This window comes from Pituophis catenifer, unplaced genomic scaffold (assembly GCF_029215685.1).
Source record: "Pituophis catenifer annectens isolate HBS135680 unplaced genomic scaffold, rPitCat1.0.hap2 SCAF_1, whole genome shotgun sequence".
Classification (NCBI taxonomy): domain Eukaryota; kingdom Metazoa; phylum Chordata; class Lepidosauria; order Squamata; family Colubridae; genus Pituophis; species Pituophis catenifer.
In genome coordinates this window covers 315,047,090-315,064,667 of record NW_027256881.1, presented here as the reverse complement: position 1 = coordinate 315,064,667, position 17,578 = coordinate 315,047,090, and the positions used below count along the sequence as shown (strand labels likewise).

The following is a 17,578-nucleotide window of genomic DNA, read 5'->3' as shown; positions in this document are numbered from 1 at the left end:
AGCATATTGCATGCTTTCTAGTAAATTATGAAATTACTCTATACGCTCTGTTTTAATACAGCAGCTTTTTGTGGCCACACTTTATTCAAGGATAGAAAATCCTGGACTCTTTATTTGTCCAAACAAAGCATTTGCCCTGCCAATAAATTTTCTCTGTAGGAATACATGGGACTTTTTTCTTTCCTAATAATCTATACACTATTAATTAAGCTTTTCTTTAAGCTTAAAGCTTTTAAGTTTTTGTTAATACCATATAGCAATTTGCATGTACTTTAAATCATGATTAACAGTAAAAATAATCATCAAAAAGCTAGGTAAATACTAAAATAGATGATAGTAATAACATTTTAACATACTGTGAACAAATGTTGAGTACCACAGCAGCAATGGAGAATCTTAGATTTTCATTTATACGGAATCTTTTTTTAATTATGTCAGAAATGTCTGGAAAATATCTGGTGGGAGTGTTTTGTCTCCATCATGATTGGAAGAATTAAGTGATACAACTTTTATTAGATTCCATTTTAAGCAGACTGCAGAATTCAATTATTTTACTACACAAATTTAGATGATCATTTGGTTAAATAACTAAAGATGAAGGTTATTTAAGTTTACAATGCAAACATTCAGCTTTCCTAATATAAACTATGTTTACTTACTTTACAGGCTTATTAAAAATTGAGAATATGTTTAGAAACTTTCCAAAATAATAAAATACACTTGACTTTGGCTGGATTGTTTTCCTGAAAATATTTAATTCCGTGTCTTATCATGTTGTCTTAAGTTTCTAGCTTACTGAAATACCATAATAACTTCACAGAGCGATGACCTGAAGATAAAATAAACAGTTCAAATTAAACAAAAACATGCCCTTGTCTCTAAGGCAATATTCTTCAGGATATTTAAGACAATACCACCCTCTCCCAATTCAATGCTACATTTTTAAGGAAAAAACTTGTTCTCCACGGAGAAACAGGTAGCATTACTCAAGATTGTACATTTGTAGGATAAATTTATTTCATAAATTCCCCAAACGTTCATTTGAAATGTGAATCTTTACACAATAATCTTGAAGCACAAGTTGTTTTTAGGTACACAGAAGTTGGGGATGAAGCCCTCTGTAGAGAATTATGCAAAGTAATGGATTGGATATAGCAGCATATCATGTATATACAGTAGTGGGGTGGATTCTATGAGGTAATGGGGTGAAATTACAAAAATGATGGTTTGAAAGAACAAGGAGAGAATATTCTGTGAACATAGTTATTTTCTAAGACAATGTTTTAAGATGTTTGGACTTCCAACTCCCAGAATTCATAGCTGGTTTCTATGTTGTAACTCATGATGGCCATAAAGCGAATCCCCGCTTTTAACAGTCCTTTTTTGTGACAGTTGTTAAGCAAATGCAGTGATTGTTAATGAACCAATGATTCACGACAGGTACAGTTTTGCCAAAACCCAGAAGTAAATGCTGGTTTTCAGCAAATTTTGTAAAACATCACAGAACAATGCAAATGACTGTACAGCTGGCCTGGTTTTGAGTGCGCAAAGTGCAGTCGTGTGGCCATGGGGAGAGCACAATTTTGGAACTTCAAATTTGGATTGAAGTACCCCCCTCCTCGGTCTGTTGGAACTTCCAATGGTTGCTAAGCAACTAGTGTTGAGGACTACCTGTAAACATTTCATGCACAGAACATTTCCGCCCCTTTAATAAAGAAATCACATTTATGTAACTCTGTTTGATTCTTTATTTTTACACTTTGAGAGTAACAAGAAAGCTTTAAAAATGAAACAAATACTTCACAACTCTGTAACAGATTAAAACAAAAGAGTCACCATGCTATACACTTCTGAAGAAAGTCTGCTTCTTTAGACTAAGGCAAATATTTTTGCTCTAACATCCATTTAAGAATTAAAATAGATTAAGGAAATTGTTGTGGAAAATTGAAAATATGCTTTTCTAATTAAAAAAACAGACTTTGTGACTTTTAAAAGAGCCAATTTTTTACTTTTGCAGATTAATTGATCATGCATTATTTCTTCCTATAAGAATAAAATTCTTCATTAGAACAGTTGTTTTAAAGAGTAAATGCAATTTTTAAAAATAAAATATGGAGAATCAAATCTAAAAGATTGATTTAGCCCATTTCCATTTTAATATTTTCCAGTGTTAAAACTATACTATTTAGAACAGAGGTGTCAAACTCGCAACATCATGGCTGCGACACGTGACTTATCTGGATTTTTTCCCCCTTTGCTAAACCGGGCGGGGGCGGAGCCAACACATGATGCATCTGGCCCACGGGCCATAAGTTTGACACTCCTGATATAGAACTACAGGTAGTCTTCAACTTACAACCCAAATTTTCTGTTGTTAAGGGAGACAGTTGTTAAGTGAATTTTGTCCCATTAACACCCTTTCCTGCCACAGTTGTTAAGTTAGTAACACGGTTGTGAAATGAATCTGGCTTCCCCATTGACTTTGCTTGCCAGAATGTCGCAAAAGATAATCACATGACCCTGGGACACTACAACCATCATAAATGTGAATCAGTTGCCACAAGTCTGAATTTTGATGACCATGGAGATGCTGCCAAAGTTGTGTAAAAAACTGCTGTTGTAACTTTGAACTGTCATTAAATAAATTGTTGTAAGTCGAGGACTACCTATACAATTTATTTCCTTTTTTAAACTGCTACTTTGTTGATTTTTCTCTGATTATGGTATCCTTAAGTGCTCTGAAGCGAGTTTCGAAAGGGTACGTGAATTACTCCATTTCAGCAGTTTAGCTGAATATCCTGCCATTACACAATAGCCCCATCAGTGCTGCCATACATAAAGTGCACAGATGAAATGCCATTAGTTACATCCAGTTTTGCAGTAAGTCATACATACAAGGTACAAAAACTAATTAATTTACTATTTGAAGTCATAGAACTGCACATTGATAATTACACACGGATTAAGAATTACAGTAATATGTTTTTAAAAGTAAATTTTTTCTGATTTAATTTTGAGATATACAATAATGAAATAAAGTTTCATATTTTTAAAAGGGAATATTCATAACTTCAACAAAATATAAACACGTTCTGGTAAAATATTTTTTACATTAATTTATGTTACAAGTATGTATTTTGTACTTCAGCAGATTTCATAGTAGCAGAGTTCAGTGGGAAAATTGACCTTGTTAACAAATTGGTATATTTCAACATTGTAAACAAATTCAGTAAAACACTACACAATCTGTTTCAGAAATATATATAATAAAAATACTTAATTTTCCATAATCGGTGGAATTACTAGTTTAACACAAAACATCTTTTAGCCAGCTGATTTAACATTGTTAAATCTAAAAAGCATTCCTGCTTGCAAAGAGGGATATCTGTAGTAAATATTATCTGAATTGTTTTCCATGAAGCATTTTCGAATCAAGGCAAGTGTTCTAGATCACCATGTTAACAAAATAACAAAGTTAGAAGGGACCTTGGAAGTCTTCTAGTCCAACCCCAATGTTTCTTTCAAAGACTTGTATTGAGGCTAACTATATTCTTGAGCATCCTAAATGGATATAGGAACATCTATTCAAGATGTAGCTTAAGTAAACTCTATTTAATATTGCAACTTATTTTATTTATTTTATAAGACAAATAAAATTGTGACTTAGGTACTAATGAACAGTATCGTCTAAGAAAATATATAACGTAATGGGCAATTTAGATTATCACCATCACATACTATTTTAAAATTAAAGAAACTAAAAAGAAAAAATCTATCTGAATAATGCTGCTGCCAGGACACTTAATGTGCAGATGTCAGATAGATTAATATTGCAACTGAGAATTCAATTCACAGCTGTTTTACTTAGAACCCGAGTTGTGAGAAATGGCAATCTTCCTAATAGGAAGAACCTACATAGCTCCTGCTCATGCTACCATCCCTTTGTTTCACTTGGATGCCTCAAACTTATTTTTCAGATTACAGTTATGAGGTCTAAAAGGGATTCACTGATAGATGTGGACTTAATTGGATGGCCCTGTTGTTTCCAGAGATACATTTTAAAGACAGGATTAAATAATTTATTATGAAGAAGCATACTTGATAGGGAAGGAATCGTGTTTAGAGATTATACAAAACACAGATTGTTGCTTAAACTACTTCTGAGAGTGGAAAAAGCCCTTTATAATAGGAGGTTTTGCTGGTGAGGACTCAGTTCTTCAAATAGGTACAACAGATGCACAAAGAGAAAGAGTTATTTCTGCACCAAATACAAGATTCTAATGAAATGAATGGTATGTGATTTATTTTTTCACAATACTCACTTAAATTAATGAAAGGCTAAGCTATCATGAACTGGAAATATATAGTAACTGTTTCTGTAACATTGCTGAAGATAAGATATACTATATCCATAATTTCCTCAATAGTATATCAGTAGAGTGATAGTTTATCACAACTGCCCATCGCACAGCATGGCCCAGCCATAGGTTTGTGTATATCCACTTTTCTAATCAAATGTACTGAGTAAACTGCTTCAAAGAAAAGAATCAGGTAAATTTTTTCTCTCATTTCTTATTCACAGATAGATCCATAATAAGCAAGGCAGGATAGTCAGATAACTAAGAACCAAGTTTAGCACAGTCATACAGATTAGCCACAAATATTTATTTCCCATGTGAGAGTATTAGTATTTTAGGTCATTCGCTTATTCATAATACATGACATACTAGATTTTCCTCTAAAAATAAATCTTCCTATAATTTCCAGAATTTTAAGTCTAGATGACCTGAGAATTCTGAGAATTTATTTCATCTCATCTGGAGGACATAAAGTAACAATAACAAAGTAACAATATTCATAAATTCTACTGGACAGATCAAAATTTTAGTCCCACCAAATGAAGACAGCTGTTATGGTTCATTCCTCTAAGCCTACTACTATACTTTGTTATAAGATCAAAACAAGATGGCATTAAAGGGCTGCCCCTCTTCAACTTTTTGGCAGCATATATTTTCAACTTTCATTTAAGCTGTATGCATGCAAGAGGTAATTTTATAACAATATAAAGCTAAATATGAATATTCACTTTAAAAAAATGTTATTAAACACAAAGGACAATGTAACTCACAACCATGTTACCATACAGAAGAACATTTTATTTATGTATCTTTTTCTTACGAAAAAGGAAAAACTGTTAAAAATAAGGGAGACTAGTATTATTTTAATAACCTAACCATTTCATTCCAAAGAGCTTTAAATTTTATGCCCTTATTCTCAAAAGTATATTGAATAAGGCATATTTATAGTCCACTTTGAGTAACAGACTGAAATTGTATTAAAATATACCACCAATGTAATGTAAAGCCTTTTCAGACAGGAATGCCAAATACAACAACTTAAAAATGGAGTCATTGTATCTTACTTCAGCTTTTTGGTTTCTTTATATTTGCTTTCTAAAGTCGGTTCAGAATTTTAGAATTTAACTAAGATGATTAAGAACAATATAACCAACTCCATTGTGAACCAGCAAGTATAATTCACTGAGATTTACAAATGATATGCAATGTTCTCACAAAACCTCTACATAGTCAGCAGCATTGACCAGAGCTCAGTTCTCATTTAAAGACTGGACTGATGTAGCTTCACCACAAATCTTGTTACATGTAATTTTTATAAAACTAGAATATATTCCTTTTAGTGCTTTAACCTCTGCAGTTCACATTAACATTGATTGTACTGCAAGAAAGTAAGCAAAATGAATTTAGCTTGGTTATTCCTACTGGCCAGAGATTTAATTTTCTTGGTATACAATCATGACTTGCACACATTTCCTACTTCCTGCTTGCAAATAATAGTATTGCAAAATGGAAACAGATAAACATCCTTTCTTATCTAGTCCCCTGAGAAGAGAAAGCCTTTATCACCCAAAGGAGTAATAAACCAATGGAAGATTGAAAAAGTTGCCACTAATAGGCTTTTTTATTGTGACAAATTTCTTATGAGACCCTCTTGCAAGCCACAACTTCACAGTACAGTACTTATTTTTCCCCTTTCTCACTCCAAACTGAAATAGAAGTCAGATTCAAGCTGCAGTACGTACTTATAATTCTGGATTGAGGAAAAAAAAGGAGTGTTCTGTGTGAAAAGATTGAAAACCTGATGGGTTTAGCTTATTCTGCTTTTCTCTTCCACATTAAAGTAAACTGCACCATTTTCATTAATTTTTAGACTGAAGAAAGCCACAATTAATTGGCTATTGTCATTTTCAAGAGGTGTCAAAGTTATTCCATTCTAATTAACCAGTATCTTGCCCTCCAGATTTAAAATCTGAATGTCATAAGCTACATGACAATTTTCATATCTGCAATATATAATGTGTACAAAGTCCTTATTCCTTACAGCGATGAACTTAATGTAAATCTTATTCTAGCAAATGCATACATAGTTAATAATGGATGCTCCTGTAACAGTTTTAAAACAGCACATTGAGGAAAGCTTTTGCATTTTTTGTATTTCAGTTCCTTTTCTATTTTGTGGGCATATTTTCCTCTGCTTATGAATACTGCTATACAGCTATCTGTAACACAACTCCAAATTGCTAGTAACAATGCAATAAACTTAGCATGCTTCAGAAAGAAGCTAATCACTAACTCTAGGATTCTTTAAAATGCCAGTTATTTTAAGAGAGCCTAGAAATAGTCCATTCTGTTATGTCTTTAACCTAGAAAGTGCTAAAAAGATCATAATGGGGATCCCATTATTATATGAATCTCAGTGCTTCATGATTCATACGAACATTTTTAGCTAGCATCTGTTCCAGAACCTCAGTGGGCCAAATCAGTGTGACTGACACTCTTAGCTCTTGAATCTGTCAGACAATTAGTTCGTCCCTGCATAGGAAAGAGAACAGAAAGAGTTTATATACAGTTCTAAACTATGCAATCAGTCATTTAAAAATACAAACTCCGAAAGAACAAAATGCAAAATAAAAAATGAAGTACTGTTTACCTAAAATTAGTTTTAGGATCTTAACTGAATTTCAAGATTGTTCAGCACACTTTCAATTAACTAGATAGGCTTTATTCCAACATGCAACAAGTGCATTTCGTAGCTTTATCAGTGCCTGATTCAGTTCCTTAAAGAGGAATCCAAAAAGCTCCAAATTAAAGTACCTTTTTCTGCCACAAGCATAAAATTTGAAGCATTTACTTCTGTTCCCAAACTGTGGTTATCTGAAGAACACATTTTCAGTCAAATCATTCTTTATTAGACAAAGTAGCCATCTGTACTATCAGATGTTTTTTTATCATGCTTGTTTTAGGAAGTGAGCAATTAAAAAGAATATGTTTCTAAGATAGCATGTGAACATAAAAGATCTTCAGAATCTTCAGAGTTTTTTCAGAATTTAAGATATCTTGGAAGTTTTAAAAAATCCTAAATTCTACGATTTACATTGACCGATAAAGAGTTATGCCACAGGATACTGAACTCATGAAAATATAGCAACTTCAGCAAACAAGAAAAAAATACAATGTTGCATCCTGAAAATGCTAAGAGCTATTGATAAAATGCACACTAAGTATCATATATTTATATTATAAAAATAGAACCATTTTACATTTTTTTCATATCCATCCTATTTAAATATCTAGCCTTACAACCGTTATTAATACAAATGTCTCACAAACTGAAGACTTTATCCCTCCAACTACTTTTATTAACCTTTGTTATTATATTCCATAAGATATTGGCAGCATTTATAAATAGTGCTTAATTACTTTGGGTATTTTATTTTGAGCTTTATACGAATGCAAGAATATTTCAGACAACTGGAACTACCCATGTATAGGTTTTTACTCTCCTGGTGTTACGCATTAGTATTGAAACACCTGCTATATTGTCAACTATGTTAGTGAAAATTATAGGGTTAGTTAACAGCCACAACGTAACACTGGTCATTTAAACAAGACTATTAAATCAAACATGGACAAATATTAAGACATGTGAAAGAGAATCTTCATGCAGACATTATTAAAATGTGACTGAGTTAATATTTTGAGATCTCATTTTTCCCCATAGAAGATTGTAGCACTACCCAATGATTTTCATTAGCAAATACTATGTAGAAATTGAACTTTGAAAAAACAATCTTTATAAAAAGTATTGGTTGGAGTTTGAAAATATTTTTGCCAGTGTAAATCTTCCTGTGATTACTCAGGGGCACAATTTATTTTTATTTATCACCCCTTGGGACAGATTAAAGTTGCTCTAGAGCGGGGTGTCAAACTCACGTCGTCACGTGATGTATCAGGACTTTTCCCCCCCTTTGTTAAACCAGGTGGGGGCGGGGCCAGCATGTGATGCATCTGGCCCGTGGGCAGCAAGTTTGACACCCCTGCTCTAGAGAGTAAACCAAGCTCTGTGAGTAGCCTCTGACTTTAGCAAAAACTGGCAAATAGGAAAAGCCACACAGAATTCCATCCATTGTTAATTACCTTCTAGACTAATTCTCCAATTTACACTGCTGCGGATTAACACTTAAGTGCTTCAGTATGCCGGATATTGTTCAGATATATTTTAATCCTAATCACTAAACTCCAATAGCCACTTAAAATGCCTGAACAGTGAAGGTAACCTTGCAAACTTCAGAAAATGTTAATATAAAGCAGTCAACAACAGTTTGTCTGCTTTCCCTTGATAATCAAGGTGGAAAACAAGGATGGTTCTGGAAAAGCATTTTGATGATTTTGAAAAACCATGATACAGTAAAATAGTATAAAAAGGATAATATTCCTGCAAGGGGGACTTGAATATCAATGAATTTGTGTAATTTCTAATGCCTTTAATATACTACAAGCCATTATAGAATAACACTGTCCATACATAAGACAAGATAATACAATATCTGCTACCTGAAATTATTTATATATAGCATACAGATACCTCTCACAATTCTGTTCTGCTTCCCTATTATGGGAAAGACAGTATAAGATTTTTTTTTTCACTTATAGCCAATTATCTTTATCATAGTCTCCAGATAGCTTCATTCATACAACATTTATGACTTTCTCTCTTCACTACAAAAAACATACATAGACAGATGCAAGAAATGCAAATCCACAACCCAAGAAGACACGTTCAGTTACACAACACCTGATTGTAGTCTGAACTGCATGGTTTTGTCACCTCATTTGCTATCTGTATGAAAGACTTATTGTTTCTATTGACAACACTGGAATTTGTGCCCTAAAATATTCAGAGAATAGAAAGAGCAATGAATTAGCAGCAGTCAACAGTATATAAAAGGGTAAAACTGCAAATGTTGATGGCCATTTTAAATAAAATTGTTGGGCCTACATACTAGAAGCTTTGAAATAGATTGTTGCAGTGTTATGACATAAAATTAGGAATGAAACACTATCAAACTTAGTTCCATGTCTGAGTTTGGGTTTTCATATGCCCAAATTCGTCATTTTACCTATAGCTATTTTAAGCCCTGCCAGTAAGGTCTAGTTGCATAAGAATATTATAGGGCTTCTTACTTGAAAATGATCTTCAGTTGTTTTGCCACCCACGTTAAGAACATTCATTGAACTGGCACGCTTCATGCTGGACAGTGAACATGCAATGATAAACCAATCAGAAGAGCTGAAAATGGAAAGCTCTGAATACACAAAACATATATAACAAGAAAATAACTCCTACACTAATAACACTATTATGACTGAAAGAAATACAATTTAGTATACACACATTTTCCTATATTTATCACAAAAGATCATAAAATGTAAGATTTTTTAAAGTGCCATTTTATTAACAATTAAATTCTTTTATTCTTAACTGGTCAATTCCACCATAGAGCTTCTAAAACTCAAACTGTATAAACCACCATACTGGTTTTAAATTATTATTATTTTAAAGGTAGATATAGTACTACCGGTATATACATTTTTAAAAAAAAAAAAATCCTTTAGTTAAGAACATGTCATTCACTCTTGGTAACTGAATGGACAAACAATAGCCCATCTTGACTTGTCCCTTAATAGCTTTAATTTAAATTAAATAATTTAAATTATTGGTTTTTAGAGATTCTCTTTTCTGGAGATAGTTTCTCTGATCTGGATTGCAGATTGTAGAATATAATACATATAAGGCATTGTCAAAATTCTGCCTTAATATTCTAACATTAGCCAATTGATATCCACAATCTGCACAGATTTGGTAGCAAATCTTACTGTATGTAATCAACTCTTAAGCTCCAGCGGATGTTATTATCATATTTAGCTGTAACAATGCATATAAAACCTTGTAGAATTTCCATGATATATTCCAAGATTTATTGAACAATTATCCTACACTGAACTATAGCTATAATAATTTAGGGGCTTCTAAAATTTTAGAGGGTTTATCCTTAAAGATTTAAAACCAAGTAGCATAATACACAAATTACTATTTTTCTATACTCTTGGTGTGCTCAGCACAGCAAACATTTGCACTAATTTTAAATGAAGTAAATGTAGGCAAAACCTGGACATATGCCAGCTAGGATTCTTATGAACCTTTAAGGTCTAAAACAGTAAAGTTGGGTGACTAATTAAACTTGGATGTTTTGGGATGAAAAACTTGAAAGAGTTGACTATTACTACCCAGTCAGTTTTCAGTAATCATTTGATAAGTTATAAGGTAAGGGGTTTTTTAACAGTTTAACAGAAATTTGCAACGGTTTATTCCCTGCGCTGGCAAGGTCAGATTGTGGTGGCTGAAATTACTTGGTTTTATAGATTTGTGTTGTGAGTAAAGCAAGTGTATATCAGTAGACAGGCACACCGTATCTTTTGGCACAGATTAGCCAAAAGACAGCCCCAGCAACTCACCTATGCATTCCTAATGGTAAGTAGTACCATTAATATAACAAGCCTTGGAAATTCAAGCAAATTTATTATAAACTAAGGTATACAAAATAAGAAATATTTACACTGTATTAGTGCCAACAATAACAATATATTTCCGCATATCCAAGAACTTCAATGCATGCATATTAAAATACAGGTGTTATCAACATAAAGCAGTAAGTCATGCAATATTTACATGTTATTTATTTATTTATATATACTGTTAAACACATATTGTTAATCTAAAAATGGTTAACACAGCACAGATATGAACATCTGAATTTATCAGCTATTAAATGAGAATTATCCACAGATGACACTGAAACATTAAATAATCAATTTGACTTCATACCCATGGTGATATAAATTTGTTTTGCAATACAAGTAGTCGTACAGTATATGACCATTGCAAATACGGGAAATCTTTGACAAGACAACATCTGGTTTTTACGTGTTTCAAAATTTCCTTCTGCATTAGAATCTGCAACCAGGTCATGATACTGTTATTCTTGCAGCACCATTTCTTCAAGTATAAATCAATAAAGTACAGAAAATAAATCCTGAGGATTTTAACTAATATCAGCACTAGATAGCCCACTAAAGACAGGGCTGTGTAAAACAGGAGTGTGTAAGGGCTGAGACTGAAGAGAAGGACATTAGCATCAAGAGGCCTACCAGTTAATTTAGAGAGGTAGGAGGAAGAAGCCTAGAATGTTATCTTATGGCTGTAGAGTACAGATGTACACAGTTTGTGACTTCTTTGCACTGCACTGGAAAATCACTGTTTATGGCTTCTTGTCCGTAATAAAAAATTAAATCTAAGTCAATTTGATCTGAACATATTCTGCCTAGTGGAGGCTAGAATTGAATAAAGGAAAACCTATTATTTACTGCTGGGTGTTAATTTGATTTCCTTAAGCGTGTTCACTAAACCATTGGCCCCAAGTTCTAAATTGGAGGTAGGTTGTGGTGTAGATTGTTCTATAAAAATAAAAAACAAAACCAACCCTAAAAATTGACATTACGGGCCAATGTTTTACTGATCACGCATAAATATCATCATGGACAGATACCACTTCAAATGAGATACTAGTTAGAGGTTAAACTATATAACAGTTTGTATTAAATAAAAGCAGGTCGGAATCTTGTTACTCTTCTAGTTGGGCTAATTCCCATTTGCAGCAGTATTCAAGGTGTCATACATGTTTTGAACCTATGGATTTATGATTCATAAACAGCAGTGTTCCAAGAGTGTAAACCTCTTAAGACAGGCTGTCAAAAGCAGTTTGTGATACTGCTCTGAGACCTGCTATTTTGAATCTAAAAATCATCATGGCCATTTATATAAAAGTTTTAAATTGTTTCTTGACTCTTAGCATAATAATCATATTTAAGGAATGCAGCAGGATGAAAGTAATATAGTAACAAAAAGTAATAATAAAAATAAAAGTAATCTTCATTTATTTCCTTTTCCCCATATCCAATACTATTCAAAAAACTAATAGGTTTTTCACTTGTACAGATTTATCAGAAAAAATGATCTCAAATGAATAGAAATAGCAGATCTCAGTGAAAATAAGAGCACTTAAATAATACTGTTATTTAACAATATTTTATAGAATGTATATTTTCAGAACAAAGTGGGTTGCTCTTTGGAAAGCAATGAAAGTAATTAAGTATTTTTTTTATTTGTAAACAAGCTTTTTTTTAAAAGTGATGAAAGCATATGCTAATACAACATTTTAAAGCAATATAAAAGACCTGCAAAATGTATACAAATTTTTAAGTTGTTTTTTACTCAAAGACAAAGAGAAAAGGCTGGTTTTAGAAAAAAAAAATACTGTTGAAAGAAACAAAAGGCATGTTTAAGTATATTTTAAGGAAAGAAGTAGGTGGCTTTGGAAATATTTTGCTATTATTTATTGACTGAAAATCTAGTAGTTCAGAGAAAAAGTATCCCCAAAACCTATTATCAATAGCCTAAATACTGAAATATTCCAAACTAGAAAGTGACAGAAATAGAAAAGATTATGGGATAAAGGCCCTGATGGTTACAAACAAAGTAAAAAGATAATCACAAGCAGAAGCAACCATGTTTACTGTAGCAAAAAAAAAAAGAATCACATCTGACTAGATGCTTTCCTTGTTAAAAGAAAGACTTTCATTTCCTTTATTACTGTTACCTTTTTGTCAAAGCACCATAGATAGAAATAGATTGGTTTCTATATTTCAAACAAGATTGTCTCCATTGTTTTTACTGAAAATGGCATTGTGTAACTTTTTGTAACAATTAATAATACTTTCATGTAATAAAATCTGTAAAAGTTTATTTACTTAGATTTGGAAACAACACCCTATCTCTCTCTTTCTCTAACTATATCTATATCTATATCTATATCTATATCTATATCTATATCTATATCTATATCTATATATCTATATATCTATATCTGTGTGTGTGTGTGTACTGATGATATTGGTACCAAGTATATCTTTTATTCATTACAAGGACTGGATAAAGAATTTCAGTCCATTTTAATATAACAATAGTTTATTCGCAGGAATTCTAGACAAAGTAGATGAAACAGCTAGTATGTGAGAATTACATGTTTACATGTTTATTCAATGTAAACAGGTACCCAGTTAAATAGATCTGTACAGATTCAATAACCTAGTTTGATTAGATATTATATATATACATGCATCAATTTCTCATGTACCAATTAAAACTTAATAACTTTTTCAGAATAAATTAAAAGGCTTGTATTTTGTTACTAAGGAGAACCTGCTGAAATTCCAGCCAAGTGCATTAGTCATTCTATGTGGGATAACAGAGCAGTCAATTCTTGAACTAGTCATTTATATAATATCAAAATTTTTACAAAGCCATAATACTGTTTACAATCAAATTAAGGGCAAACTTTTTACAACTGTTTATGACCAACTTTCAACAACATCCTGTGTACTGCATTTTTTGTGCGAACTGCTTCCTGATTAAACTCTGGTGCATTCACACAGCAGATAAACCCATTACACAGCAGGATAGGTTTAGGCATAATTCAATTCCCATGTGTTGCAACACATCTAGAAATAATTACCCAGGACTTTCTCGTGAACTTCCTCCCTTCAGTTTTCTAACCAGCTTCTCACTGCTGCGTCTAATTGAAGCACGAAGTTTGCTAAAGGAACCACTGCGTTTTAATGATCCAGTGCCATCCTGAAAAAAATGAGCACGTTTAAAACCACAGAATCATTCATCCTTTGTCAGAGTTTAGCAATCACAACTAAACACCAATTGGTTATGTTCTGCTGTCATTGAAGTTATAAGGAAGTATCTCAATTTCAAACAAAATTTAACAAAAAGTTATTCTTAACAGATAGAGTGGATAATCTCCAAGATCACTTTGAATCTTAATTCTAAGATTCTGTGATAATGGCTCTGAAATTAACAGATTAAAAATAAGTACACAGCATATTATCGGGGGTGCATCACTTTAACTTAATCATGATGACAAGTTATCCAAGAATTACAATTCTCATACATTTCAATGAAACAAGTTTTGGTAGATAGTTTTAATAAGCTAAAATGTTTTAATTATCTGAACACTTAATTGCTCATTTCCACTGAAATTAAATGGACGTGTATCAAAACAGTACAGGTAAAGGCAATTCCTTGCACAATAGCCAACATTTCTCTTAGCAGCATAGACATCTAACCCACTACTGCATTCTATGCAAGCCATGATGCAGTAATAAGAATACAACAAAAGCCCACCACCAAGCAGTAGCATTATAGTAACAGCTGAGTGAGCAAGATTTTATTGAGGCTCAATCTCATTTGACTCATACGTAGCAAGCAGATATTAAGAACAAAAGCATATGAGAGCACAAAACATTTTAAATTCTTGCACTTTAACCTTAACAGTATTCTTGAAAGTTAAGATGCAAGGCCATAATTTTACAATAATATATTTGGTGACATGTTACTTCATTTTCCAGAAGACCAGTTTACATGGTGAAATATTTGTTAACTTTATTCTCTAAGTAACTTGTTTATGCTTTATTTCAAGTTACTAATACCTTGCCATTTTTGGAAAATAAATCTTTCCATACAGAAAAGGTCAGAAAGTACTACGCAGAAGACAGAGACAGACATCAGTTGGACTGAGTTTATTAGACAAATACACAAAGTCACCCATCACCAAGATTAGTAGAGAAAAGCGTAATTGCATTTTCACATGAATACTAAACAGCACTGCTACTTTTGAATAAGCATTAAGTCAAGACATCTATATTGATGTTAAACCCTGTTATAAGTCTAAATACAATGTAAGTATGTGCCTTACAATTTGAGGTTTTTTAACTAATTACTTTGTCAAAGTAACTAACCTTCATGCCATTTTAATTTTTTGTGTAATAACTTAAACTATCTTTCATTATAGTGAAACATCTACTTATGAATTTTCATTCTTTGTTTGTTAACTCATCTGTTACACAGCAAATGGATATTAAGACTACATTCTAGAAGACTACATATCTGGCAAAGCGACACATATACAAGAGAAAGATCCCCTGTCCCAAATGTAAGAGACACCAGCACTGAAGAAGTGGCCATTTTTACAGGAAGTATAGCTGTGACAAAGATCTTAAGGGATTGCTAAATACACAGCAGTCAGTAGTGGAGAGAAGTTAGAGCTTGAAGATGGTGTACGCCCGTCATGCAGGAGACAGTATTAGAGTCAGAAAAGGCATCTAGGCCTGTCGGACAGAAATGGAGAGAGAAAAAGCTGGATGAAACTGTTGTGGAGAAAGTTCAACAGTTTTCAGTTTCAAGCTTGTTAATACTTGTTAACAGTATTTCTAGGTCACATGAAATATTATGTGAATTGCTCCATATATATACTTAGCAGAGAGGGGGGAAATTGAATATTTTTAAAATGAAAATAAAAGCCTTTAAGCAGGCCTTTGTCTTCTGTTGCAAAACTCATAGCATTCGCATGCTGAAAGAATCAGAATCATCCTGTGAATATAACAAATATAATTGAGAATATATAGATTTTATAGCCAATGAATTTCCATTAAAAATACACATCAGCCAAAGTCAAAAGGGACCAAAAAACCTTTTAAAAAAACCAGAACAAGGTAGAATAATTTAATTTTTAGATACTATGAACAATACCAATGGGAATAAACGTGCTCATAATAAATGCATCAATATTCCAAAACTTAATTATACTGTTAAATTAACAAAGCAAGCGTCCAGTCCTTTACATTAAAAAAATAGAAGAAATGGCAAGAGTTTTGCAACGATAAATTGCCTAAACAGAAGAATACTGTAAGATTTGAAAGATACCTGTTGGAATACTTGTATTGTGGCCTCAACCTTTCTTTGAATAAATACTATTTATCAATTCCTTCTTTTTTGTTCCTTCGATTAACTGTTTTCCACCTAGATTGCAAGGAGGGAAGTATGACAGTTCTAAATTTACACCAACCTCATATTTATTAGTAAGATCCAATGAGATTGGCCTGCCTTTATCTTAAACATCTAATGAAAACCTAGGCAAATTTCAGGCCTGACAAATCTGTGTGTATTTAATTAAACAGTAAAGCATCAGGGGCTTATAATTAAGGCTTAGGTTACCTTTGATGACAAAGTCAACCTAAACACTTGTTTTCCGTATCAGAATTGAACCCCTCCAGAGTCACCTCAGCGAGATGGGTAGTATACAAGTTTCATAAATAACAATAAGTTTACAACCACAATTTATGTTCGCAATTTATTTTTATGGATAAAAATAAATAAATACATAAATTTATGCATGTTTTCTCCCAAGCTTTGATTGTTAAAGCACTTTTGAGGGAGAGGAAATGATTATAAAATAACAAAAAATACTGAAGATTAGAAAACTATCATCCCTGAGGAGGATCCCAACAGTTATACACATGGAGCTAAATTAGCACATTTATTCATATTGGTAGACTTTCCAAAACTATGACAGCACAGGAGCAATACTGTATGTTAAATATTTAAAGTTTTAAAGTAACATTTTTTTTGTATTTATTGTTTAAAATACTGCCTTGACCACTTTTACAACGAAGAATGTTGTAAGAATATGGAGTAAGAATGAATAAAACATCATGAAGCATTACTGTCTAGGTAGGATAACCAGCCCTTCTTTTTTAAAAAAAATATAAATATAACATCTATTTTTAATCAAGAGGCTGTTCTGAAAGATTTTAAATTTTTGTACCTTCTATTCAGAATATATAAATATACAGTATATTGTATCCCAATAAACATTTGAAATCTATTTCCATTGCAATTACTTGCCTTCAGTCCCTTGAGGACTTCTAGGAACAAGTGGCAGACTGAAGATGGCTCAGCGAAAAGCGGAGCTAAAATTTGCTGCTAAGAACAGGTAGCTGTCAAGTAGATCAGCTCCTTTGACCTTCTCTTTACTGAGATATTAAAGTGAGTTGGGAATGCAAAAGAGAGAGGCTGAAAATCCCTATTGTATTAAATTTCCGTATTTCAATATCACAAACTGCTAAGATTATTTTAAAGATGACTTTTCAGGCAAAGATAACATTTTAAAACAATGAAAAATGATTAATACTCTTAGAGAAGAATCTCAAATTTAGCAGTGTTTTATAAGAATATGATGGATATGTTTAAATTACAG

The 17,578-nt window shown here is 32.3% G+C and overlaps 1 protein-coding gene across 3 annotated transcripts in view; it reads right to left on the bottom strand.

Annotated features, from left to right (window-relative positions):
• Nucleotides 1-5,352: 5,352 nt before the first annotated feature.
• The window catches only part of KLC1 (kinesin light chain 1), a 45,187-nt gene continuing 32,961 nt past the window's right edge, over nucleotides 5,353-17,578 (bottom strand). For 2 of the 3 annotated variants that reach the window (XM_070942222.1, XM_070942231.1), the window contains exons 14-16: nucleotides 13,991-14,109; nucleotides 9,543-9,609; nucleotides 5,353-6,890 (exon numbers count right to left, since the gene is read on the bottom strand). In XM_070942222.1, coding sequence (XP_070798323.1) covers nucleotides 6,825-6,890; nucleotides 9,543-9,609; nucleotides 13,991-14,109 — 252 coding nt within the window. In that variant the 3' untranslated portion in view covers nucleotides 5,353-6,824. Of the gene's footprint in view, nucleotides 6,891-9,542; nucleotides 9,610-13,990; nucleotides 14,110-15,460; nucleotides 15,651-17,578 lie in introns of those variants that run through there. The other variant, XM_070942239.1, reaches the window with a different exon arrangement.